General features: G+C 40.7%; 1 protein-coding gene across 1 annotated transcript; it reads left to right on the top strand.

Moving 5' to 3' along the window:
- Nucleotides 1–1,703: 1,703 nt before the first annotated feature.
- Nucleotides 1,704–24,284, top strand: tbc1d9 (TBC1 domain family, member 9 (with GRAM domain)). Its single transcript, XM_070914186.1, has 22 exons — nucleotides 1,704–1,824; nucleotides 8,776–8,886; nucleotides 10,379–10,497; nucleotides 11,329–11,557; nucleotides 12,480–12,741; nucleotides 13,019–13,226; nucleotides 13,945–14,151; nucleotides 14,256–14,420; nucleotides 14,858–15,008; nucleotides 16,825–17,039; nucleotides 17,119–17,236; nucleotides 17,320–17,605; nucleotides 17,826–17,955; nucleotides 18,240–18,338; nucleotides 18,631–18,699; nucleotides 19,226–19,466; nucleotides 19,647–19,712; nucleotides 20,140–20,226; nucleotides 21,422–21,490; nucleotides 22,029–22,132; nucleotides 22,235–22,784; nucleotides 22,830–24,284. Exons 1-22 carry the CDS (start codon nucleotides 1,704–1,706, stop codon nucleotides 23,033–23,035), a joined length of 3,813 nt encoding a protein of 1,270 aa, XP_070770287.1. The 3' UTR covers nucleotides 23,036–24,284.
- Nucleotides 24,285–25,791: the final 1,507 nt, after the last annotated feature.

Raw genomic sequence — 25,791 nt, 5'->3', positions numbered from 1 at the left:
ATATAGTGATATATGTACATAGTTTTGCCAAGATCCTTATAAAATTACAAGCCAATAATATTGTTGTCTTGCTCAGTATTGGTGGGTGTTGTACAAGGCTGGACCACAAAGGCCACATGTTGTTGATGTGACAATAACTGTGTAACTGTGATTATGTGATGAATTGCACATTTGTTTGGTAGTGTGCACCACTAAAGTACAAGTACTAACTGGAATGGTAAGAGCCCAAAGGTGCAGTTTAGCATCTAACCAGAAGTGCAAGTGTAGAGTAATGTGCGTGTGTATAGAGGTAATAAGTAGAATAAGCAGTAGGGGTAGTAAATATTTAGATTTTCCCATAATTGAGCCTGACTTATACCTACTGGTATCTTTGGAGTAGGAGTGGGTGATACGGATAAAATCATCCATCATAGTAATGTCATTCTACAAAATCAACATGTAATCGTTATGTAGTACATTCTTTAAAAAAAAAAAAAAAATTGAGAAACTGTTTATGAATAAAATAAACAAATGCCCCCTTTTGTCCAGTCTGGTGAATTAAATAGCTGACAAATCAAGTCAATACATTGATGCAAAAATCATGTAAACTATCGTCCACCTCTACATTGGGCTGAACGTTTGCAATGACTGACGAGTTGCGTTAAATTGTCAGAAGCTAACTGACATGAAGCAAACTTTCTATTGTAGCGCAGAAATTGCAGTTAGTTTCTGTTGCGTGATTCGCATCTCAGGAGTTTCCATGTTTACATACTTACAGTAGCCCACAACTGTAAAATCGTGAGTGACAGTATCAAACAAATAAACAAACCAGTGATGTTTGAAATATATCACACTTTGGGAACACAAAAGTCAAGATTAATGTTAGAATAAAAAATATGTATTGCGTAACCTGTAAGTTTATTAATGTTTGAACTAAATCATTCATTCATTCATTATGTCTCCACGTGCCTCCACCTCCTGCTCGCTGACGTCGCGCGGTGGCCAGTGCGTGACGCGCTCGCTTTATTTATTTATCTTGCGTGCGGCGGCGCTACAGCGGAGCAGCAGCAGGAGCGGGACGAGGAGGACGAGACCGAGACCTGCCGCGTTACTGTCGTGTTCACTGTTGAAGTGTCGTCTTTACACTTCAGTACACGGACGGACAGCGCAGCCGGGAGAGCGCACAGACTATTTACTGTTCATTTCGGTCGGCTGTAACGCGGTTTTCTCTGCAAAACAACAACGCAAACATCGCCACCGACTGGATCGCACCTGCCTCACGGAGCATGCACAACAAAGACTGACCCAGCACTGCGCTAACCGAGCCCGAGCCAGGCTGCGCTACCAAACCTCAGAGGAAGTCATTTATTCAAGAAGCCTGTGCTGCATTCAAGAGGCTGGTGCTGCGAGAGGAGGTTTGTGTGCGCGAAATTGTGGTGCTGGACTTCCATATTGGAGGCCGATCCGACTCGTGCCTGGCAGGTTTAATTATAGCAACACTTGCATGCGCGTCTTACTCTCGCTCGGACATCCAGTAGTAGACGATATTTGACTATTTGAAGGGTCGAGGAGGAGGATATCAGGCCTCCATCGGTGTTTTTTTTTTAAATAATTTAATAACCCCTGCTGGACACAATCACACATTCCGGTCGGACCAGTTTGATGACCGCCGTCAGAAATCCAGTGTGTTCAATGTTCCCTTAAAAAAAACAAACGGGAGAATTATGTGGGTCAGTCCCGAAGATGTGTTACTGGCGGGCGCATTGTGGATCACCGAGAGAGCCAATCCATATTTCATCCTCCAGAAACGGAAGGGCCACGGGGATGGAGGCGGAGGGCTGGCGGGTGAGTCCTATTGTTGTACTCTCATGGATCAGTAGCAAAGAATGTCAATATTTTGTTTAAATTCAGAGATCACTGATAAGGAACAGTACGAGATGTCAGGTGTCAAGTGTTTGTGTTGATGCCGGACATCAGGAAACGCATGGACGGATGATGTGAGAGAGAGGGAGGGGGGGTGTCACATGATCAATCAGCTGCCACAGGTGGCCTTTCACCTGAATGTGTCTGTTTACAATGAAGCGTTCAATGTGTTTCCTTTACTAATTGATTTGTTCACCCTCTTGTCAGCCTGTTTTTAATGAATCTAAACCTTTGACCAAGTGTGCTGACATCAAGGGACAAAGTCCAGCACATCTACTGTAATTAGGTCATATTATAGATCATAAAATGACTTCTCCTGCCTGCAAGGGACATTAGCTTTCAAACATTACAACAATGCAAACAATAACAGTTGCCGTTCTTGTGCAGCTGTTAATGGCTCAACAACAGTGACTCTATTTGACCACCAACCAGAGACACGGTCTGTTTGCTCGCTCATGCTGAATCATTCCCCTTCTTCCTCCTCTCACTCCAACTCCTCCCTCTTGCTTATTCCATCCAAAATGGGTCAAGCAGCAGCAGCAGCAGCAGCAAGAGGAAGAGGAGGAGGAGGAGGAGGAGGAGGAGGGACAGGTTATGGAAATGTCTCTTGTCCTGTTTCTCTCAGCATTTTTGAAATTTGGTTCGTTCCTTGAGCTGGATTCAGCTGGTTGCAGTTTCTCACAAAGCGCGGCGCTTCTTCAAGTTTAATAGATGAGATGCTGCTTAACATCTTTGAGGAAATAGAGGAGATAATTATACATATTTTGGTACATGAAAACCTTATTAGATGAGCTTGTTTGGGTCCTGATTTTGACATTCATATCCGATACAGGCGGGATAACTAACCAAAAATGAGCTGCTGGGTCCCTATAAATCCCCCCATTCCTCCCCCATGTGTATTTAATTGTAAGGTGATATTTTATATGGCCCCATATTTTCTGTGTGGTAATCGGATTAAACAAAAAAAGACTTAGGAATATGCTTCATGTAAGATCAGTATCAGGTTAAATAATGATGGTGCTGATGCTAGATTTTGACACAGGGCCTCAAGATTAGGTAATAAAGTAGGACCCACTTCAAGGCCCTTATCATGTCTATTGATACTGCATATTTCCATATTATATATAAAACAAATGTACAATTCATTGAATTATTACAGACCAATTGCGAGACATTGAACCTGAGGCTTTTGGGGGCCCCTGGAGGCCCCGGGTTAGTTGCCGACCTTGCCCTGTCGGTAATCAGTCTTACAGCCGGTCATGTTTCACATTGTGTATATGCAGCCAAATATGATCAATTATAGCAATGGAATTAGGATTTTTGCTTTTGATTCAAAACTGAAGTGAAAGTGACACCTCCACCACTGATTGATCAGAGTTGATCAGCTCAGTTTCTGTTCCCTGCTGAGAATTTCACACTCTGTGTCAGTCAGTGTCACTGCTCATTGAGCTTTAACACCAATAAGTCTCTGCTACTGAGGACCGTTCTGACTCAGAGTGGCCGATATGGATCAAAAATCTTCCGTCATACCAATCTTCTAATTTTACGTAATGATATTGATATATATCGTGATGTATTACAGTGTTTCCCAACCCGTGATCTCATAATATAAAGCAATGGCTCATCATAGTTTGCATGTGTATAAATAGTGAGCAGTTCAATCAGTGATTTCTGTTTCGGTATTACACAAAAAAGAGCAAAGATCAGAGAAAAAATACTGATACCGTAAAATTTTCAAAATTCAATTGAGAAACCTTTTTCATGGATAAGATAACCAGATGGCAATGTCTATTTTTTGTAAATCCAGTTAATCAAATAAATTACAAATGAAGGTACTTCATCACATTGGTGCTTTTAAATCCAGTATTACTACAAAGCAATGGTCAAACACACTCAGTAGATATTAAAGAGATGGCATCAGGGGTATAAACAGGTAAAATCTCTATTTATTGTCATATTTACCAACCCTAGTCTGACTAATAAGCCTTAAAGTAAACATAATGGTCCTGTAAGGTTTCAGACTTGACATACAACCAAATATAATACACTGGTTACACATTTAGATTATAATAATTGTGATTTGACCCCCTTTAATATTAATTATTCAATATAAGACCTGCAGCCTAATTTTCTCAGTCTCTGGTGAGTTCTTGCTTTGGCAACACAAACTGTGCTAAGTGGTGCTAGGGGATGATGTCATTGTTATGTAAATGCTGAGCTTGCTGACTTGTACTGTGTGCCAGTTGGCACTCGGCGCCCAGTGACACTGGCACTGTCCATAAGCACTTCTTCCACGGAGAGGGGAAACCATCAGCAGCACCAGGTTAACAGCGAGACGTTTAACACAGCGAGGCACAAATCTGCATAGTCAACTTACCGGAGCTCGAGCTCTGATGTCGGAGCTGGCAGAGGGCCAGAGAGCTTTGGTGAAAAAATGGCAAATGTGTATTAGTTTTGCTCCACCAAACCTGCTATTCTCTGATTTTCAGACTTAAGAATTAACTTTACATTGTGAAACGTCAGTACAGTAGCTGATCTGATGTGCCTCTACCTTGGGTTTTAAAAATGGGTGTCCATTCAAGTTCCTCCAAAAACCTCTGGGTCTCCAAATGTCCTCACCTCCACATCAGTTTTACTCCAATTCAGCTCATTCATCTAAATAAACCGTACAAAGGATTCATCTTTGAGGAGCACATGGAACCCTCAAATAGTCTCTTGAAGGTTTCCTCAAGACTCAAAAGCCTGTAGGATATTATAGATGTTAAATGTATTAGTGCTCATTGCTAGTGTTCGTGGTGATGTTATTGTCAGGAGTTTTGAACCAGTAGTACCTCTGTTTTAGGAAGGAAATGCATTCAGCACATTTGTTCGATCAGCACACACACAAGGATTTTGGAGAGAAATACTGAATGTGAACATACTCTAACTTAAGTTGTTTTACAAGAAAACAAAAAAAAAAAGACGCTGCAAATACAATTGGACCTAACAAAGCTGCAAGGAGGACTACAGTATGGCATGTACCTGCTCAGTTTCATGTTTAATGTAATTTGCATGATACGTTAAACCTGATAAGCTACCAGCTCATAACAGTCTCTTACAGTCTTATCTAATAACAGAGTTTGCATGTACAGTATTTTGTAGGACAGTGCAGACTAGAGGCACAGCTGGAGGGACACTTGAAAGAAATTCTCGCATCCAAGTGTCCTTTGTTGTCTATATGTGGACATGAATATATTGTCAGTATCTTCAGAGAATCTTCATCAGACTGCAAATAAACTCAGAATCAGGCCAGCGTGGCTGTCGTTACGCAGCTTGACACAATGGTGCTTATCGCATAAGATTACACAATAATTTGAGTCATAGTACAGCACCATATTTCACGATCCAGCTGCTAATTGCTGTACGTTTGGCTGACAGATACTGACCCATGTTCTTTGTAGGCCACACAGTTGTCTTGAACTGTATGACTTTAATGTCAATCCATGTAGAAATGTTGAGAAATGGTGGAGAAGCTATAAAACTTTCATTTCATTGCATATGTGGAGGCAATGAAAGCTGATGATGATGATGATGATTCAGGCTTGTCTCCGGTTTCTGTTCTCTGACACAGTATTGATTTTAAGCCTGAAGGAGATTGTGGTCCTTTTTGTGCGCTCAATGCAAACATCCTACACCAGCAATCGCCCTCCCCCCAAGCTGTTTTCCTTTTGGCAGAAAGAGGATATAAACAAAAGAAAACAAGAAGCTTTTTTTCCCTCATGTTGTTGGTTTGGTTTCTTGCTCTTTCACGGAGTGAAAAACACTAATGTTTCAGAGAAGGTGATTTGTTTTGCTCTAACAATAGGGAGCTCTGACTGCGTCCTTGTTTCTGAGAAGAGGGGCACCAAGCATCACATGATTTTATAGCTTGTTCTGCTCACAGGGAGAGTGTTTTTTTCCCAACCCACAGAAATAATAAACGGGACATGTACCATTACAGCTGTGCGCTGTCTCTGTTTTGGAGGTTGCGCACCCACTCATTCAGCGTGTGGAAGGAAATTATCTCTTCAAAAGCAGAGGTGTGAGTTGGAACAAGCAGTTACATGGGCTCTGGTTTGATGAGTTAATGCTGCAGATGGCATGTGATGTTCAGGGTTTGCCGATTGAACATAAACAACGAGACTCATGTTGAAACCAGAATGGCAAACAAGCTGATTTGTCTGCTTTTGGGTTTAACTACTCCTCAGTTTCCTGCGTTAAACCTCAACTTGCATGTCGTAGGCTGAACCATTCATTACATGCAGTACAGTATACAGTCCAAATGTGTTGCTTTTTTATGAATATTTACCACAAGACTTCCAGAAAGAGTCGGAGATAGTCGCTTTTGCTGTGTTTAACAATCTTGAGAGGAAGAGCTAACTGGGTGACATTAAAAGCCGTCTCTGAGGTCAGTTCTCACTCTTTTTAACCTTGTGATTGTCTTTTGATTGTCTTTTCGAAGAGGAAGTTGTCTTCACACTTTACAACAGTTTGTTTCAAAGGGACTAAACCAAAGTGTCAGGCTGCATTGTCTCATTAGTGTCAGTGTGAGGACAACTCAACTACAGCAGAACGTCTTATTTATTTATTGGTTCCTTCAGCCCTGTGGTTTGGGTTAAGTGGTTAGTTCTCATGACAGGCCTCATGACGCATGACAGGAGGCAATGAATAACGTTTGGCATGGCACTCATCATGCAACTGTGTGTAAAGGTTTAAAGACCATCATGGTCCTCCAGCTGTTTATTGAGGCCGGAGTTGATGTATTGTTGCTTCTCTTGAGCGTTCATTGGGACATAGTGCTGAGAGGGACTGATGAGGAGGAATGTAAAGAGGAAAAAGGAAGATATGTGGAGGAAGGCAGATAGAAATGGACATGAGGAGAATAGATGGCAGACAATTAGAGCGAAGGATTGTAACTGCAGTCCAAGGTCTTTAAAAGATGGAAGGTCAGAGTCTAAACCACACTGATGTACTTCTTTTATTATTTCTCTTTCCTTGAGACTTTTTTTTCTCTGAAAATATTTCAACTTCCCTCACTTCCCTCCTCTCTCTCCCTCCTCCTCCCCCTCATCTTCTCTCTGTGTGACTCATACTGTGTTTGCCCTGATGAGCTGCTGAGCAAAAATAACCTGTCTCTCATGGTAGTTGAACGTATATACCGAGTCTGAACAAAGGAGAATATTCACAGCTACTGACAGCTCCACAATTGCTTGGAAAATGGTATCAAAGTGGCAATATAGCTAACTGCAGGTTTCTACATTGCAAGTGATTGTGGTACCACTTTGTAATTAGGATTTCAAGTTGTAACTGCTCTTAGATCAGTTTATAAGCCGTTATTGAGAACAGCTTTTTGGGTTTCCAGGTTGTGAAAATCTCATTGGCATTAATAGTCAGAAATAAAGTCATTAGTAAAGGGTCAAAGGTGTCTCATCTCATAATAAGCCAGCGGCTAAAGCTAGTAAGTCATTAATGAAGGGCTTTTACAATAATCATCAACCATCAAGTCTGTTGTTGTTAAAGGAGAGAGTGAGTTAAAGAGTTTTCTTGTAAACCACCAAAGTTTCTGTTTACATTCTGTTTCTCACCAAAAAGCATTGTGTGTTTCCTTGAGTCCCAACAAACTTGTTGAATGCATTTCCTTCCTCATTTACAAGTTATATTTCTATGTTTTGAAACCTGCATTGTTTATGTCCATCGCTGTGTCCCAAATCCACACTACATACTAATTGTCATAGTATACTGTTTTAGCAGTTAGTGTACAAAAAACATCTACATACTTAAACACTTTATAGTTAGAGGAAATGACGCGGTACGTGCAACGTCAGACGTCCATCAAACTGCGACTTTGAATGTCACTCCAAGATAAGTTTCTGGAGCCACCACCCACAATTCCTCCATTTCCTTTGTGCAGTGCATTGTGGGAGAATCAACAGCACATTCAAAAATCAACCGTATTTCGTATGCAAGCGGTCTGGTTTGAGAATACTTTGAGAATACTCACTTTTCCAGTGTGAACGCACTATTAACACCATATTAGTGTATAGTATGGATTTGGGATAAGCGAGCGGACTTCCTTTTTCTTGCCTTTGCTTTCCGTGTTGCTTAGCACGTTACTGCCACCTGTAGATCACTGGAATAATGTGAAACCATGCACATGCGTGTGCATCCTAATGTGCACAAGAAACAGCAACAGTACAGCAGTAATTTACAAAACGGCAGCAATTTTCCGTACGGAGAAACACTGGCATCTGTCAGACCTTTAGATGCATCATGGCTCTCCATTATTTAATCACCTCAGCCCTTTCGTTCTTTTCTCTGGTGACTTATCACCTTCTCAGCCTTTCAGTTAGTTTCACACTGGTGGTTATTCTTTATTTATCACCTGGCTTCAAAATAACAAAATGTCATTTAGTTATCATGTCCACAAATACAACATCATCATAATAATCTAACCCAGAGTCATGCATATCTACAGGTCTAACATGCCTAACAAGTAAACAAATGCATTTAATGTCAAGCCACAAGATGTTTTTCATATACTACAACCTTATACCACAAGGCGTCATGGGATTCCCCTTTGCTTAAGCATAACAAAATGGTCTGAAAGTATTAATGCTCTTATTTTGTTACGCATCTCACATGGTCATTTATAGTTGTTACATGCCTGTAAGGGCTGTTGTTTCACAATATAAAACTAATTTATAGGTTAACCTGCGTCATGAGCAAATTGAGTATGAAGTTTTTATTGTTTTTGAACACAATAAGTTCTTTATTTAGCCTTTGTGAAATCTGAAGTGTTTTGTATGAAGTTTTTGTTTAATAATCTTTAATTAACAGTATTTTGGGCTCTTACAGGTTTGCTGGTTGGGACCCTGGATGTGGTCTTGGACTCCAGCGCTCGGATGGCCCCATATAGGATCCTGTACCAGACTCCAGACTCTTTAGTTTACTGGACTATTGCTCATGGTATGTGCACTTTATGTGTTCTTTATTTAGAGGGAAGCAAATCACTCACGTCTACTTTGAGAATTATGAAAGTTTGTCGGTTTACACCACTTCAGGTGCGTTTATCTGGACAGTTTAGTTATACAGGTACGTGTTATTCCAGTAGAGACCCCTCTGTATTTCTACCCCTTGCACATCCCTCCCCCAGCCCCCACACAACACATCATGCCTTTTAGCTGTTGAATGCCAAGCATTACATCATGCCCCAGTGGGTTTAAAGGGCAGGATTACAGGAACGTGTACAGGAATCAATAATCAAATATGAGTGGATGTTGTGTTTTTCAGCTTCACAATAAGGTAATATGCATATTCCATGTATGCAAAACCTTTATTTATCTCCAGTTTTTGCCAGTAAAAGTGCCTCTTGACCGTCTGTGGCAGTAAATCATGCAAATTAGCAGCCACACTCCGGGCTGATTAGAAGCAGCACTCTTTTTGTTTTTTACTGTGTCAGTGAATATGAAATGAGCCCAGCTATATGTTAATGTTAATAATCTTTAACACAAAACAACACAACACAAAACCTGAGCTGAAACTCATTTATTTTCATTATCATTTGTTTATTGATTATTTTCTCAATTCATCATTTAGGCTACAAATATAAGAATAGTGAAAAGCCCATAAGGCATTCAGTTTACTGTCAGAAAAGATAAGAAAACCAGTAAAAACTATCACATTTGAGAGGCTTAAACCAGCGCATTTTTGCCATTTTATCTTAACAATGACATAAACAATCTATGAAAATGTGATACCATTGAGACAAAGATGAATTTGTTTGGGTATATGTGCAACCATGTGTTTAATTCAGCAGTTCCCAACTAAATGTCTATATGAAATAAGTACTATTTGTGTTCCCTGTCTGAAATGGAGGTCTACAAAAAATGAGTCTGGCTTTGAAATGGCAATCGATCCCCACCTCCCCTCCCCTCCCAGTTCTTAATCCCTCAGCTCAGAGATAGCAGGAGAGTGGAGCAGTCTGGCAGATGTGGCTAATGCAGTGAATGTGCACTCACTGAAGGGCTGCTTGCAGCACTGTTGAGGGATAATGGTCCACAATGGCAGCCATTACTGCAATAAATTTCTCCTGCAGACAAAAAAAATAGTTCTTACCTCACTGATTACAGTAACAAGATGGTCATTTTAATGTTCTGTTTTATGTTTAAACATAAAAAGGAAGATATGCATCTCATTTTACTCTTTGCTCTTCACATTTGATTTGCATTGATGCCTTTTGTCATCATTAGCCTGTCCTCCAGTTAAAGAGGACCCCCCAACTCACTGTTTAAGAATACAAAAAAAGGATAATTAGTCATTTTCCACAAATTCACGTGTGACCCAGTACTAGATCGTGACTATAATGCCAGTTAAATCTGAAACGTTACACCGTCGCGCTCCCAGTGACCCACAGTGGCTGAGTGCTGCTGAGTGACTTTCCCGCCTCACTCCTCTGCAGGAACGTCGCGTAAAGAGATCACAGAGCACTGGGAGTGGCTGGAACATAACCTGCTGCAGACGCTCTCCATCTTCGAGAATGAGAATGACATTACCACCTTTGTCAAAGGAAAGGTCCAGGTAACTAATCAAAAATGTTGTTTGATGTTTGGACTACAAATTCAAAGATGTCCTGTGTGAAATTGTTTTTCGTTAGAGATGGAAATGACAATGGCATGCTTTAGTCACTGTCTGACAATACTGACAATAGTTGAAGAAAGATATTTTGCAAGAACATGTTGAATCTACTACATCACAAAAGTTAGTATAATACAATGCAGAAAACGTGTACGTTTAAAAAGATAACAATTATCATACAAACTAAAAACTCTGACATTAAAACACTTGGACAAAGTGATTTCTTAAATATCGATATAATGCTGATGCTGTAGCAACATACTAAAAATGCATATTTAACAATGTGGAATTTATTCAGAGATTTTAGAAAAGAAAGGAAAAGAAAAGACAAAAAAGGCATTGTGACATTGTACACATTCATAGGAACACGTCCAATGTTGAAAATAGATCCTCTCAAACTTTCTGGTTGGAGTGGTGTTGTTGTTTGAGTTTGAGATGTGCCGTAACATCCTCCAGCCAGCGTTTATGAGATGGTGTTGCTGTCTTTTTCCATCTGAAGAGAATCAGTTGTGAAGGACGCAGTGCAGAGAAGGCCACAGCTGCAGTTACATTTAAGAAGGTATTAAAAAAAGAATGTCCTCCAGCCGCAGACCTGCACCTTAAACAATTCTCATCTACTCATGAAAAAAGTTTTGCCAATTTGCTGCTCGAAAGATATATGCATATAACAATGTAGAGTTTGCTGCTATTGACTGAGTACTGCTGCTCTTCTCTTTTACAATCCCCAATGTCCCAGCTCATTACCTCATTCTGTCTCTTTCCGTCCTGCCTCAGGGCATCATCGCAGAGTACAACAAGAACCACGACGTCAAAGAGGACGACGACACAGACAAGTTCAAGGAGGCCAGCGCCAAGTTTCGCAAGCTGTTTGGGATGCCGGAGGAGGAGAAGCTGGTCAACTATTATTCCTGCAGCTACTGGAAGGGCAAGGTGCCCCGACAGGGATGGCTCTACCTCAGCATCAACCACCTCTGCTTCTACTCCTACTTACTAGGAAAAGAAGGTTACTATTTGTGTCCATCATCCTGTCTTTATATATTACTTTTGTGGATGTCTTCAAGCAAAATGGGCAAGACGATACCTGCACAGCAGCAGGATCTTACAATGACATCTGTAATGGGTTACACTTCAGAGCCACAGTACAGATGGTCAATTTTTTCCAGTATTTTACATATTGCTCCTATCGTACTTATCGTACGTAAAGGTCAGATACTACAACTGCAATCCAATCGTCCTTGGTTTTGTTGGTTTGCCTGCAGCCATTTCCCTGTAATGTCTTTTTTTGCTTTTTACCAGCAGCCAAATACATTTTAAAGAGATTCATCCTCTGCCAACGTTATCTTGGATTTCTATTCCAAATATTTTCATCATCTTATCTTGCCAATAAGATCAAATAAAAGGACAAGCCCAGACGAGATGAAAATGATAAACCGGTCTTTTTAACCACACTGCTCACTGCATTGATTTTGTCTTTCAGAACCTGTTTGTATAAATTTCAACATTGGAGTCACAAAATATAAGCGGTCTTCGACTGACTAACCCAAATATTATCGTCCTGAGCTATCTTCTTGCTCGATTCTCTCTCCCATTTTTTATGATATGGACTGTCGAATCATTTTGTATTATTTCTTTCTCTGTTTTGGAGATACAGTGTATGAGTATCTTGACTAGTGGTCTCAGACTCTTGGACCCCACTGTATATCTGTAGAACTGTAAGTTATAGTGCAGTTACTGTCAGATACAGTCAGTTGTTGAACCTCTCTGGACGTTAAGTACAAACTGTGAATCGTTTTAGTATTTAGTATTGTTGCATGCTTCTCAAGTTATAACCTTTTGTAAGTCTTACACCATGGGGGCTACTAGTCCAGTGGTTTGTCTTATCTTGTCAATATATACTGATGTCTCTGCCTTTTTGTAATTGTCAGCCAAACTGGAGGTGCGTTGGGCAGATATCACCCAGCTGGAGAAGAGCGCCACCCTCTTGCTGCCCGACGCGATCAAGGTGAGCACCCGCGTCAACGAGCACGTCTTCTCCGTCTTCCTCAACATCAACGAGACCTTTAAGCTGGCGGAGCAGCTGGCCAACATCGCAATGCGTCAGCTCCTGGACAACAAAGGCTTCGAGCAGGACCGCTCGCTGCCCAAGCTCAAGAAAAAGTCACCCAAGAAGGTGTCTGCACTCAAGAGGTAAGAAAGAACACTTGTGCTCATCAATAATAAATGCTGTTCAAGCATGTTTATGGCACGCAGTCGATCGAACATTAATGTGTTATGGTTGGTAGAGTAGTTGGTTATCTAGACACGTAACAACAGAAAAAAAAGGTTTTGCAAGTTTTGGTTTTAAAGCACAACACACATTAGGAAATAAAAAGCATCTGTGACATTCAGCCTCAAACCAAGCTGTAACATTACATTAACAAGAATCTGTCATCTAATATGACTCTGCATTTTCCATCCTTTTTAGGGATTTGGACGCGAGAGCTAAGAGTGAGCGTTACCGGGCGCTCTTCCGTCTGCCCAAAGATGAAAAACTGGACGGACACACGGACTGTACCCTGTGGACCCCCTTCAACAAGATGCACATCCTGGGACAGATGTTTGTTTCCACCAACTACATCTGCTTCACCAGCAAGGAAGAGACGCTGTGCAGCCTCATCATCCCGCTGCGTGAGGTGCGTTGTCCTGTCTAAATGTCTGTTGATGAATAGCTTGCCACTCGGTAGATTTTGAGACTTCCAAGAGTTCCAATAACTGGAAAGAAATAAAGTTGTTTCGCTCTAGTCTTTTACTAAATCACTTTGAACCATTAAAACATACAGGATGTATTTGACAGTAAAGACGTTAGGAATGTGTAAATCAGTTGCTTGGAAACATCTGCAGCATCACCCAATCAGAGGCAATCAATTCATTTTGTAAACAGGAAGTCACTGCAGCCTCACAGTCTGTAACATAACTTTCAAAAATCAGGCCAAACGATATAATAAATTTAATGCTAATGTAGGTATGACTTTTATTTATATATGCATACATTAAGAAATAAGTGTGTTTCAGAGTTGGTAGCATTGAAGTAGTTTAGAATAAGTAAATATAAATAAATAACCCCCCTTATTTTTACTCAGATTAAGCTAACCTAACTGATTATTTCGTAATTTAGTCTAACATTATTGTCTTAAGGTTTTTTAATTTGAGGTATATTATGTGAAATAATTTAACATGTTCCCTTTTTATGTCATCAAGCAGCATTTTAATCAGTATTTCCTATTAGTTACGTTCCTCCTTTGCTAAGATACAACCTGTTTAGATTGAAAAGTAATCTCCATTTAGGTTATGAATACGGCTGCTTTGTTTGTGTTAACTGAGATTGGGAATGTTCCCTCGTCGTTCTTCCAGGTGACCATCGTGGAGAAGGCAGACAGCTCCAACGTGCTGCCCAGCCCACTCTCCATCAGCACCAAGAATCGCATGACTTTCCTGTTCGCTAACCTGAAGGACCGAGACTTCCTGGTCCAGAGGATTTCTGACTTCCTGCAGCAGACCACCTCCAAGATCTACCTAGAGAGGGAACTTACCGGCAGCCTAAACAGCTCAGACGACGAGGTGAAAAATATGTTTGTCTTTTTTTTTTTCTTAAATACCTAGTCTGACTGTAACAGTGTCCGTTTAAAACTCCAAAGCTTGAATATAATGTGTGTCCCCTCCAGGTTTACTCTCAGCATGGATCTCTGCTCTCCAGCAGCCCACAGCACAGTTTGGGCTCAGAGAGCGAGCGTACGTTCAACCTGAACGACAGCAGCGTGCCAACAGCCACACAAGCCCTCATGACCATGTACCGCCGCCGCTCACCTGAGGAGTTCAATCCCAAACTGGTGAGTTAAAAACACACTTTATGAAATACAATTAAAAGCATTTAATCCTGTCAAGTGTAGAACAGCACGTACTAACACCTTGTCTAATAACACTCTGATTCGTTCTGCTTCCTTTAAAGGCCATTTGTTGTCTTGAACTAAGTTATCACATTGTACGTGTTTTGCTTGCCTTTCCATAATTGGCATTTTCACACCATTACACACTGCATGGAAATCAAGCTGCATGGAGGATTGCCGCTAACAGCAAGATTATTTCTCCCTGAGACTGTGTGAATAAAGCCAGACCTGTGCAAGAAATCAGTCTATCAAAACAAAGTATTTTCATCCAAACCGCTGGTGTGGAAAAGATAAAGCAGGATTCTGACAGAAAGAAAAAGGCTACAGCAACTGTGCTTGAGCTACTGCATCTCATGAAATTGTTTTCCCTCTTTGCTCAGGCGAAGGAGTTCCTGAAGGAGCAGGCGTGGAAGAACCACTTTGCAGAGTATGGACAGGGAGTGTGCATGTACCGCACAGAGAAGACGAAGGAGCTGGTCCTCAAGGGGATTCCTGAGAGCATGAGAGGGGAGCTCTGGCTGCTCTTCTCTGGTGAGGAAATGCTCAGGGATGGTTCTGTCGAACACCTAATGAGACCACACCCTGCATACTACGTGCTCACACTTGATCATAACTGCACATGATACGTATTTTATGCAGATGTCATTTAGCCACAGAAGCCCTGTTGACAAATACACAATGTAAGGACAAGATAAAGAATTTAATAGCCAATGTGAGACGTGAGTCACATTTATTTTTGTTTCAGAAACTGTTGTAAATATATGATTACATATATTATTTTCCTCTTGCAAAAGCTGTTCCAGTGTTGTAGCCTGTATAAACACATAGTAAAGATTAACTTTTTTTAATGGCACAGTGTTCATAACAATTCAAGACTGGAATTATTTTTCAGAGACTTAGTGGTGGCTTCAGCCTCGTGGTGCCTTTGGCAAGATCTGAAAATGTGCCCGCCCACCATCCCACACCCCCGATTTGAAATAAGCAAACACATTTATTTAAAATGATAAATGCTTCTTAACTTTTCAGCCGTTCAACTGAAAAGAGACTGTTTCTCTTCTCAGATTGTTTCTTTGCTTGTGACTCTTTAACAACATGCTGCATATTCAGGTATGCACAAGCTCCAGACTTTCCTGTTTACAGGCACAGTCATGTGTTATGCACCAGCAGCAGCTTGTACTCATCCTCACCTGAGCAGAGCTGCGTTACAGACAGCTCCTCCCTCTCTCCCCAGTGACCCACTTATGGCTCGCTCGGCTTGTTGTCATAGCTGCATTGCGTTCACCTTAGTCACTCTTACCTGCACCGTCTGAAATGAGGTCTCCTTACAATAATCTCCTGCAAGCCAAATAGTTACCATGCCTATTAAACATTCAGTTGTTGCCTAATGAGTTTCTATTTTTAAAACAAAGAGTGTAAAAACCAGTTTGGCAAGCTCAGTAAGCACATTTACTGGATAACTGTGCTGAGTAAAACCTGGAACCCCGTCAAACCTGACTGTAAAAATATTTTTTCCAGGTTTACAGTTAACCAGCGAACAGGCCTGTAAGGCATGTGCATAGCAAATACCAGTGCCATTTGTGTTGGAAGCTGTTTTTACTATTTCAGAATTCAGACTTTATGGTTTCAGTGCCCTCCTCAAATCAAAAGATGCTCTGTTTAATACGGAGATACTGACATAAGACAACCTTGATGTGACAATAAGGATTGTAAAGCATCTTTTGAGGGAGCTTGTGGAGTCTGCATTTTCTTCTTGTAGGCGTCAGGCTGCTGACAATATGCAGGGCATAGGAGCGTGATGTGCACATTGATAAGTAACTGAAATACATATTGAAGTGTACGTATTTTTGAATGTGAAACTCAGTCCAAGGTTTGGTGTTCACCATGGTGGCTACAGTTATAACATAATAACATAACATAACATAATAAAGAAAACATCTCTGAAAATTACTTTTAATTAAATTTGAATATTTTGCTCCTTTGTACTTGAAGATACAGGAGAACATCCCAGTATAGATGCCATGATGGATATGTAGCCTGTTGGTACATTAAGTACCTTTTTTATTTTAGTTTTTTTCGTGCTAGATTTGTATATAGTAGATGTCCATAATGTATATAATCTAGTTTTTTATCTATGCATCTGTTCATGCACTTCTGCTGTACTTAAATTTCACCTGCCTAAGATCAATAAAGTTTATCTTATCTAATAGGATTTAAATATTCTATGACACCTTTGCATGTAATCAACCCCATCACAAAGTCTGTTACCATGGCTCTTGTAGTTATCTTGAAAGAGATCTGGCAGAGAAGCTGGTTTAAACCTTTTTAAATCTCATGTGTTTTCTCTTAGGGGCGATCAACGAGATGGCCACCCACCCCGGGTACTACGAAGACCTGGTGGAGAAGTCGATGGGCAAATACAACCTGGCAACAGAGGAGATAGAGCGTGACCTGCACCGCTCTCTCCCCGAGCACCCAGCCTTTCAGAATGAGATGGGCATCGCTGCCCTCCGCAGGGTCCTCACAGCCTACGCATTCAGAAACCCCAACATTGGATACTGTCAGGTACGCACACTCTTGTTTTGAACTGGCAGAAACATTGCAGTCCTTGGCAATACTTGAATTTTTACTCTTCTCTCCGCAGGCCATGAATATTGTGACATCTGTGTTGCTGCTCTACGCCAAAGAAGAAGAGGCTTTTTGGCTGCTTGTGGCGCTCTGTGAGAGGATGCTGCCTGACTACTACAACACTAGGGTTGTAGGTCAGTATGTGCATCTGTGTTTTAGGGTGTTTTTATTGACAATTTGTTTACCATGCCTCACTTTTCCCCCCACTCTTCCCCAGGAGCCCTAGTCGATCAGGGGGTGTTCGAGGAGCTGGCCCGCGAGTACGTTCCTCAGCTGTACGACTGCATGCAGGACCTTGGGGTCATCTCCACTATCTCACTCTCCTGGTTCCTCACTCTCTTCCTGTCTGTCATGCCGTTCGAGAGCGCAGTGGTCGTAGTAGACTGCTTCTTCTTCGACGGCATCAAGGTCATCTTTCAGCTGGCGCTCTCTGTGCTCCACGCCAACATCCACCAGCTGCTGGGCTGCAAGGATGACGGAGAGGCCATGACTGTACTGGGCAGGTAAGGAGAACTATCTAGATTCTGGATGTTTAGGGTGTCTTTCCAGTAAGTGTCTCCTTTTCCCCTTATCATTCTTCAGTAGCAGTAATCTCTGTCAGAACACAAACTTTTCTCTACCCTAAAACCCTCAAAACTATTTCACCATTTATCTGATCTTTTTATCCCACAAGCCTGAAAGAGGTCTTCTTGATCATTTCGGTAAATCATTTGTGTACTGTAGATACTTGGACAGTGTGACCAATAAGGACAGCACCCTCCCTCCCATCCCCCACCTGCACTCCTTACTGACAGACAATGGAGAACCACATCCAGAGGTCGACATCTTCAAACTGGTCCGCAGCTCCTACGAGGTATTTAACCTGGATGATAATGACCGTTTGTAAATCTATGTCGTCTTCTTTTGGTTGTTACATAGTTGCGTCCCCCATTTATTTCCTTTCTCATGTAATGTTACTGCTTTCAATTAAAGTTTATATGATTCGAACTTAAATGTACTTTAAGCCCAGCTGTCTCCTCACAGTCACGCAGTTGTCTCCAGCCGCCCTTGTTGTTTCCACTGTGCTAACATACTTTGAGTAACACCACAGCGGGATTGACCTACATTACTCCGTTTCTCCTTCTCCTTTTGTGCCAGAAATTTGGTTCAATCCGTGCAGATGTGATTGAACAGATGCGTTTCAAACAGAGATTGAGGGTCATCCAAACCATTGAAGATACAACTAAACGCAACGTGGTAAGGACCCACTGACTTAACTACTGTTAATACTGGAATGAGGGAAATGTTTGTGAAAGTTAAGGTTTTTTTTTTTACTTTATTTACTAGAGTGTTCTTGCTTGATAGCAGAACAGTAATCAGGCAACACGCCAACTTCAAAAGTCTCTCTGTTCTGCAGCTCAAATTAGAAGTAAGCTTTGAAACTGAATGAACTACATTCCTGTCACTATGAGATACTCTGCTCTCTCTTCACACCTTACATTAGTCTCTATCTTCTATTTTTACTCAGTGTAATTGTGTTATGTTTCAGGTCAGAACTATTGTAACAGAGACTGCCTTCAGTATCGACGAGTTGGAGGAGCTCTATGTGCTCTTCAAGGTGAGTTACAGCGTCATGTTTTTTGCGTACCTCCAGGTCCCACTTACCGTTCTGCCGCCGTGCTAAAGGTGAAGTCTAGACAGGAAATCAAACAGTCAATTGGTCTCTACAGAGAGAATAAATAATAGCCTAGGAGCCTCAACATTAATGCTCCAGCTGTTTTGCTCTAGCATAAGCTATTATTGTGCTGCAGGCCTGAATAAACACATGGTGAAGATTAATTTGTCACTGTATGAATAGCACGGTGTTCATAATGACTCAGATTATTCAAGAATGAAGTTGTTTTCCAAATATACTGTCAAAGTGTGTGTTGTATTTCACAAAGACAGAATGCAACTATGCTAATGGTCATTGTTGTGTAGCCACTTTTATTACAATTTGCCTCTTCAAACTCAGCAAAAATCAGCTCTGTTCTCATGTTCTTTTATTTATATATATATATATATATATATATATATATATATATATATATAAAATGATTACATATGATATTTTACAGTTCTTGCCCCTCTCTTCCTCTCCTCAGGCGGAGCACCTGACCAGCTGTTACTGGGGCGGCAGCAGCAACCCCACAGAGCGCCATGACCCCAGCCTGCCCTACCTGGAGCAGTACCGCATCGACATGGAGCAGTTCAAAGGCCTGTTCAACCTGCTGTTCCCCTGGGCCAACGGAGCCCACTCAGACCCCCTGGCTGTGCGCTTCTTCCGTCTCCTTGACCTAAACGGAGATGCCCTCATCAATTTCCGGGAGTTCATCAGTGGCCTGGGTAAGTAGAGGAAGGTTGTGCTTGTGTGCTTGTAAATATTCTCTTTTAGTAATGGTTTGTGACTTACACATGTATGTTTCACGCTGTCATGATTCTAAGTTAAGGTAGTATTGTATCCAAGATCACATTTGGAAGCCGTTCAGACGTGTCCAATCTCTAAAGCTCGTTGGTGTGTTGTAGGTGTTCTGTGTCACGGGGACCTTACTGAGAAGCTGAAGCTCCTCTACAAGATGCATGTGTTACCTGGTGAGTGTGCATCGATGCAGCTCAGTGATCCTGGAAAGTCGTGTTTAGGGAACTACAGAAAATATTTCATCTCAGTGGAGCAAGATTATTAGCTGTACAGAAAAGCTCAGTGGAAAAAACCCTTTGAGCTCTTTGTCTCACACCACTGAACAAATCTCTTCCTCTGGATTACCTTTGTCAGCATGTTTTTATAATGAGATAACTGACAGAAAATACAACTTAAACTAATCATTTAAGTTGTAATCACTAACATTTTGCCAAACTGATGAGCTCATTGTAATATAGCATTTCACCAGTTAGCATTGGTGGAAAAGTTTATGGACCTAATTTGAACAATTTGGATAAAATGAAATCTAAAATGACAAAGAATGGTTCACATGTTTTCACAAGTTAAATTTTGACGGCCTCCTAAATTCTTTTCTCCCAGAAGTCACCCATGAACAGGAAGAGCCTGACTCAGCGTTTGAAGCCACTCAGTACTTCTTTGAAGACATCACTCCAGAAACGTCCATCGGTAAGGACCTGAGATCAAATGTGTTGCTTTGACTACGTCCTTTGCATATACACAGGATGCAGGTGCAGCAAGATGATATACTTAAACCATATATCAACATAAAGATTGCATGTCCCCACACCATACAGGGTTTCCCTCCCCCTTCTCGCCATGGTGACATTTCATAACCACCTTATCACACCCACAGCACCACCCTCCAACCTCAAGATGAAATATGAAACATCTGACTACAGATGGAAAAAGAAATCACATAATTAAAAGATAAATAAAACAATACATGAAAACAAAAAACATTGTTCCACCCATTGCATAGTAAAGATACAGTACATACAGTTATCAAAAACAATTCAAAAAGCAAAGTAACAAAACTTAAAGGAGGGGAATTATATACATGTACATGTACAGACATATTATCCCTTCAGTTGCTAGGATGAAAGTGATTTCATCCTAACAACTACAGACGTCCACACAATGATTGTATATTATTTGGGATCAACTTCTGTGATTTTTATTATTTATTCTCACACTGCACAGCTTCATTATGTTTGAGGCAATTAGTTGGTTTCATTTTCTCATCACATCGTGTTAGGCCTCCTTTCAGCTTATTACTCTTTACTGCAGATGAGGAGTCACTTGTTGTGCTGTTATTCCTGATTATTTATGGTACAGAGATGTTGCTATTTATAATATAAAGGACTTGAGATTGCCATCATGATATTTGCATGAGTGAAATCTGTTTTTGTGGTTGTGGGTATGTTGTGATTTGCAAGGGAAAGTTTGATTGTATTAACCTTGAAACCGCAGACATCGCGTGCAGCCTGCATTGTGCACACTGACAGTGTTCAAAGCACAGGCACAAAAACAAATGTGTACACAAGTTTAATTATGCGTGTAATGCACAAGCCTGCAGGGGTATCCTGTGTTGAATATGCAGAAGAAAGAGAAACTGCCTCAGTAAACTTTTTATAAGCCACTGGTGATGTACTGTTTCATTACATTAGGAAGTAAATAGTAAACTGACCATCACCAGTATGTAGTTTGGAAGCCAGAAAATATCATATAATATGCTGAGGGTGAGGGTGCTGCTAAAAGATGGCTGCTGAACGTTCAGTCTGTCTCTTGGAATTGGATGATTTAACTATTTTAATTGAGCAAATGTTGATGTTTGATCTTTGTCACCCTCCTCTCTCCCCAGGTCATGACTCAAAGGGCAGAAGCGAGAGGGATGATGGTTTTGTCAGAGTTACATTTAAGACTGAAAAAGGTAAGCAGCACCATCAGTTATTGCAAAAGCCTAAATGTACCAATCCAATATAACATACTATATGGTCCCATATGCTTTAAATGAGCAACAAGATGTTTAATCTAATTTAAATGGAAAACCATTCAAGTGTGAAATTGCCCTTTTTAGTCTTGATTAGCAGCCAAGAAAATTTTTGTTGTCTTCACACGAGATTTTATTGGGTCAAAATATGGATGATATTTTCATTGACTGAATGTGATGCATGCTATAGGATTTAACGTGAACTGAATATATAAACAGAATATATCCATGATACTAACAACAACAAGCTGTAGTTATTTAGCGAAACACTGATGTTAATCCAAGGTTTGTATTTCCCAGGGAAAGGGGAAACAATTATGTTCAGCTCTGCGTTTATATCGTAAAGTCTTGTCTTTAATCACAATACAGAAACAGGCAGACATTGGTTGCATCTTCATGCTCTTTTGAAAACCAAAGTATGAGTTTGGGACTGAAATACTCCTTAATGTTAATAACACAATCCATGTACATCTTACAGTGAAGAAACTGAACACTCCTGAATATCGCCATTACCTGAAACTGTGGAACCAAGAGACAAAACCTAAGATAGAAAACACAAAAGACCTCCCCAAGCTAAATCAGGTAAGACTTCACCCTCTGTATCAGTTTTTATGTACAGTATGTGACTAAGAAACTCTGTAGTTACAGTATGGTACAACTGGCCTCTTGTGTTTTTTCCTTCAGAGCCAGTTTATCGAGCTTTGCAAGACCCTCTACAGCATGTTCAGTGAGGATGTTGCAGAACAGGAGCTCTATCACGCCACAGCGACAGTCACCAGTCTGCTGCTGGAAATGGGAGAGGTGGGGAAGCTCTTCTCCTCTGGCAGAAAGGACCACAACATGGAGGGTAAATCAGAGCCGAGCACGCGTATGAGAGATGAACCCAAAACCACCCAGGAGGCCGTGTCTGATGGGGTGTTCCAGCAGCAGGACCAGAGTGACGTCTTTGTCCCTGCAGGTCTGGAGAATAAGCAGAGCCCCTGCGAGGAGGGCAAAGGGGACGAAGGGAGCGAGCAGCTGCCACCTATGCAGGACATCAAGCTGGAGGACGCGTCTCCCAAAGACACAGGCACATCATCCGCCATGCTCATCTCGGATGATGAAACCAAAGATGACACCTCAATGTCATCTTACTCTGTGCTCAGCGCGGGCTCCCATGAGCTGGATGAAAAGCTGCAGTGCGAGGACATTGCAGACGACACGGTGCTGGTGCGCAGCGACAACAGTGCCAATGGCGAAAGAAGTAACCGGCCTCAGGGCAGCGGACCTCCCGACAGAGGGCTGCCTCACAGCACCAGCATTGATAAAGACTGGGCCATCACGTTTGAGCAGTTCCTGGCCTCTGTGCTCACCGAGCAGGCCCTGGTGCATTATTTTGAGAAGCCAGTGGAGGTGGCAGCTCGTATAACCAACGCCAAGAATGTGCGCAAAGTTGGGCGCCCCCTGCTGTCAACAAGTGACTATGAGATCTCGCTATCTGGCTGAGGCCTTTTTTAAGGGAGGTTTCACACAAAGACCTTTGCTGTTTTAAAAGGGAAACACGATTATCAGTCATTGGTGTGAAAATGTCTAGTTAGTTTTAGAGGAGAATGAAGGTAAATGTAAAAAATGTGTGTATGAAAGTTGAATGAATGTGACCAAAAACTGCTCTTAGCAATGTATTTTACCACATGTGAAAGACTTTTATTATAACAATCACTAGATTCTGTCCAGCTAAGAGGGAACAGGACGTTAATATTAATATTTGCTCAGATGAAATCAGTGCGTACATGTAGTAGCTGTACTTTATGAGACATTATGCATCGGTGTTGATATTGTAATCTATAGTACTCTTAGGCTATGTAGATGTAAATGTCCACAGATACAGTACTGTTCTAAACCGGGATATTGATAGTCTACATACGATCACCTAACATTATATCTTGGTCAAACTATTGCTTCCTTACTTTACGATTCCATTTGCTGTTAATCACAAAATCTTTTTAGTTTGTCGTCGAATGACAATATAGAAGAATACAAAACAAAGCTGCGAAAACTCAATGATAAAGTGAATTTTCATGTGTCATTGTGTAAACTGTCTTCAGCTCCACATCTCCTTTAATCACAAACAACTTATACAATAACAATGATGACTCAAAAGAAACCAACTCACACCTGATGGTTAAGCAATTCAAAGGAAGGTATTTGTGCTTATTATTACACTAAATACTGCTGTTGAATGAAGAGCCTACACTTTCTTTATGTTTACAACATAATGTGATCCACTAACATGTATTTGCTCGCCATCTGCCTAACTATTGTTGTCTGCACTCACTAAAATGTTTGCCTTTTTTTATTTTATTTTTTATGTTTTAACCTTTTTGCTCTGTACATTTTTACATTGCTGTTTTTTAAAAGTTGTTCTTATGTGAATAATTTTTATTTTAATTGTCCAGATGTTATTACTCTGGATTCTGATGCATTGTGTATCACTCCATCTAATTTAAATTACAATATGATTGATTAGATGCTGCACAGTACATCGCCTCAAGCCTTCTTCTTTGACTTAATCAGACAGAGTGCCACTATATGACCAAGCAGTGTTACTGCCACCTGGTGGAGGATCAGCTATGTTACCAATCATTCATTTCCTAGAAGATGAAGATGTGATGTTTAGTCAGTCAATTATACCACAGATGCAGAAATTAAGTTATCATTTGTTCTCTTTGAACTAGTTTAAATAAACCTGTTAGTTACAAAACCTAAAACTGGTTCTTCACACTAACTCAAATGTAACTCATACTGATGGGAGCTGGAACTGAGCTTTCTTTCTTACTGACACATTTATAAGTGATGGAAAGTAACAAAGTACATTTACTCAGATTTTATATACAAAACATATGTTTACAAAATATGATATGTTGTTATAGATTAAACCAGTAAAGTAGTTAAATTGTCTCCACCTCGACCAGCTGCAACATTAAAATGCTGCTTGACATGTTGATGTGTTAGTAGCACAAATCCAGTATTATAACACTGTCAAGGGCTATTTTGCTGCACTTTTACTTTTGATAATTGAAGTACAAATAATTCTCCTATATTTAATGTTACAATTTTTACTCGTAACAGTATTTTTGCACTCTAGTATTATTACTTTTATTTAGTAAAAGATCTGAAGACGTCTTCCACCACTGATCTAGTAAAACTGTAAAAAAAAAAAAAAAAAAAAAAACGCAATCTTTCTTCCAAAGGACTGACAACTGCTCCAGTTAAAATGTCTTCTTTACATTAAAAAAGTACACAATTAAAACATTTCTTAATGTATTAGAGGACATTTTAATGAGCGCAGACAACAGTGTTTTGAGTCCTTTGTGAGAAAGAATACAGCAACGTGTGCCTTGAAGACAAGTATATGAAACCTCAGATGGTTGCAGGGCCTCTCTTGCTCTCTCTGTAGACTAAACACACTGGGGTTGTGGCTCAGGTTAACCAATCACAGCAAAGTGAGCTCGCTTAAAACGAAAAAGTTTCTGCAGATTGAAAAGAGGCTTCCCCTCTCAGACACATGACAAAGCTATCAATGATTTACCTATAAGAAATTAGAAATTAGTTTGTTAGATGAGGATAGATGAAATATTGCTCATATCTCCTCTGGAGTCCACTGGGTCGTCTCATTCTTTCCAGAAATGATAAAATCCTCATTTTAAAGCTCAATCTCCCCTGTTTCTTCTTCCCTAAATCTGATTTCCCTATAATTTCCACGCTGCTTGAGAAGCTACATGGATCGTGCAGTTGACTAGCGCATTTAGGACAAGGTATTACGAAACAGGCACCATCACTGGCAGACTGCTAAGAGGCCAAACACAGTGTGACGCAAAGTGCTTATCTGCTCCACAGTGAACTTCAGTCACTGGTTCACGTCACTACTCTCCCCCAGTGCTTTTTTTTAAAGTCGGTGCCCTCTTTCACAAAAATGTGAAAAGTATCTGTTCTAAATGAACAATCGAATATAAGATGTTTTCTAACAAACAAATGAGCAAATACTGTATGATACAGTAGCGCTACTACCAAAGTGAAAGGGCAACCTGGTGTGAGGTTTGGCTATAAAGACTCTTTTAGCCAATCAGCTTTTTTTCTGTTGTTCACACACCCGTTCTGTCATTGGCTGAGAGCAAAGACAAGCCTCCAATGAACCCATCTGATAGTGCTTTAATATGACTGCTGTTAAGTGCAGACACTTGGTCTAATGAAGTAAATAATTA

This window comes from Enoplosus armatus, chromosome 2 (assembly GCF_043641665.1).
Source record: "Enoplosus armatus isolate fEnoArm2 chromosome 2, fEnoArm2.hap1, whole genome shotgun sequence".
Lineage (NCBI taxonomy): Eukaryota > Metazoa > Chordata > Actinopteri > Centrarchiformes > Enoplosidae > Enoplosus > Enoplosus armatus.
Note: the sequence above shows the minus strand (reverse complement) of the source record. Positions and strands in the feature narration are given on the sequence as shown.

What these genes read in the sequence shown, in the direction of transcription:
- tbc1d9 (XM_070914186.1), top strand. Translation starts at nt 1,704, where the DNA reads ATGTGGGTCAGTCCCGAAGATGTGTTACTGGCGGGCGCATTGTGGATC. An exon ending in TAAACAGCTCAGACGACGAG is followed by an intron (nt 14,152 to 14,255) that starts GTGAAAAATATG and finishes TGTCCCCTCCAG; the next exon opens with GTTTACTCTCAGCATGGATC. An exon ending in ACCTCCCCAAGCTAAATCAG is followed by an intron (nt 22,133 to 22,234) that starts GTAAGACTTCAC and finishes TTTTTCCTTCAG; the next exon opens with AGCCAGTTTATCGAGCTTTG.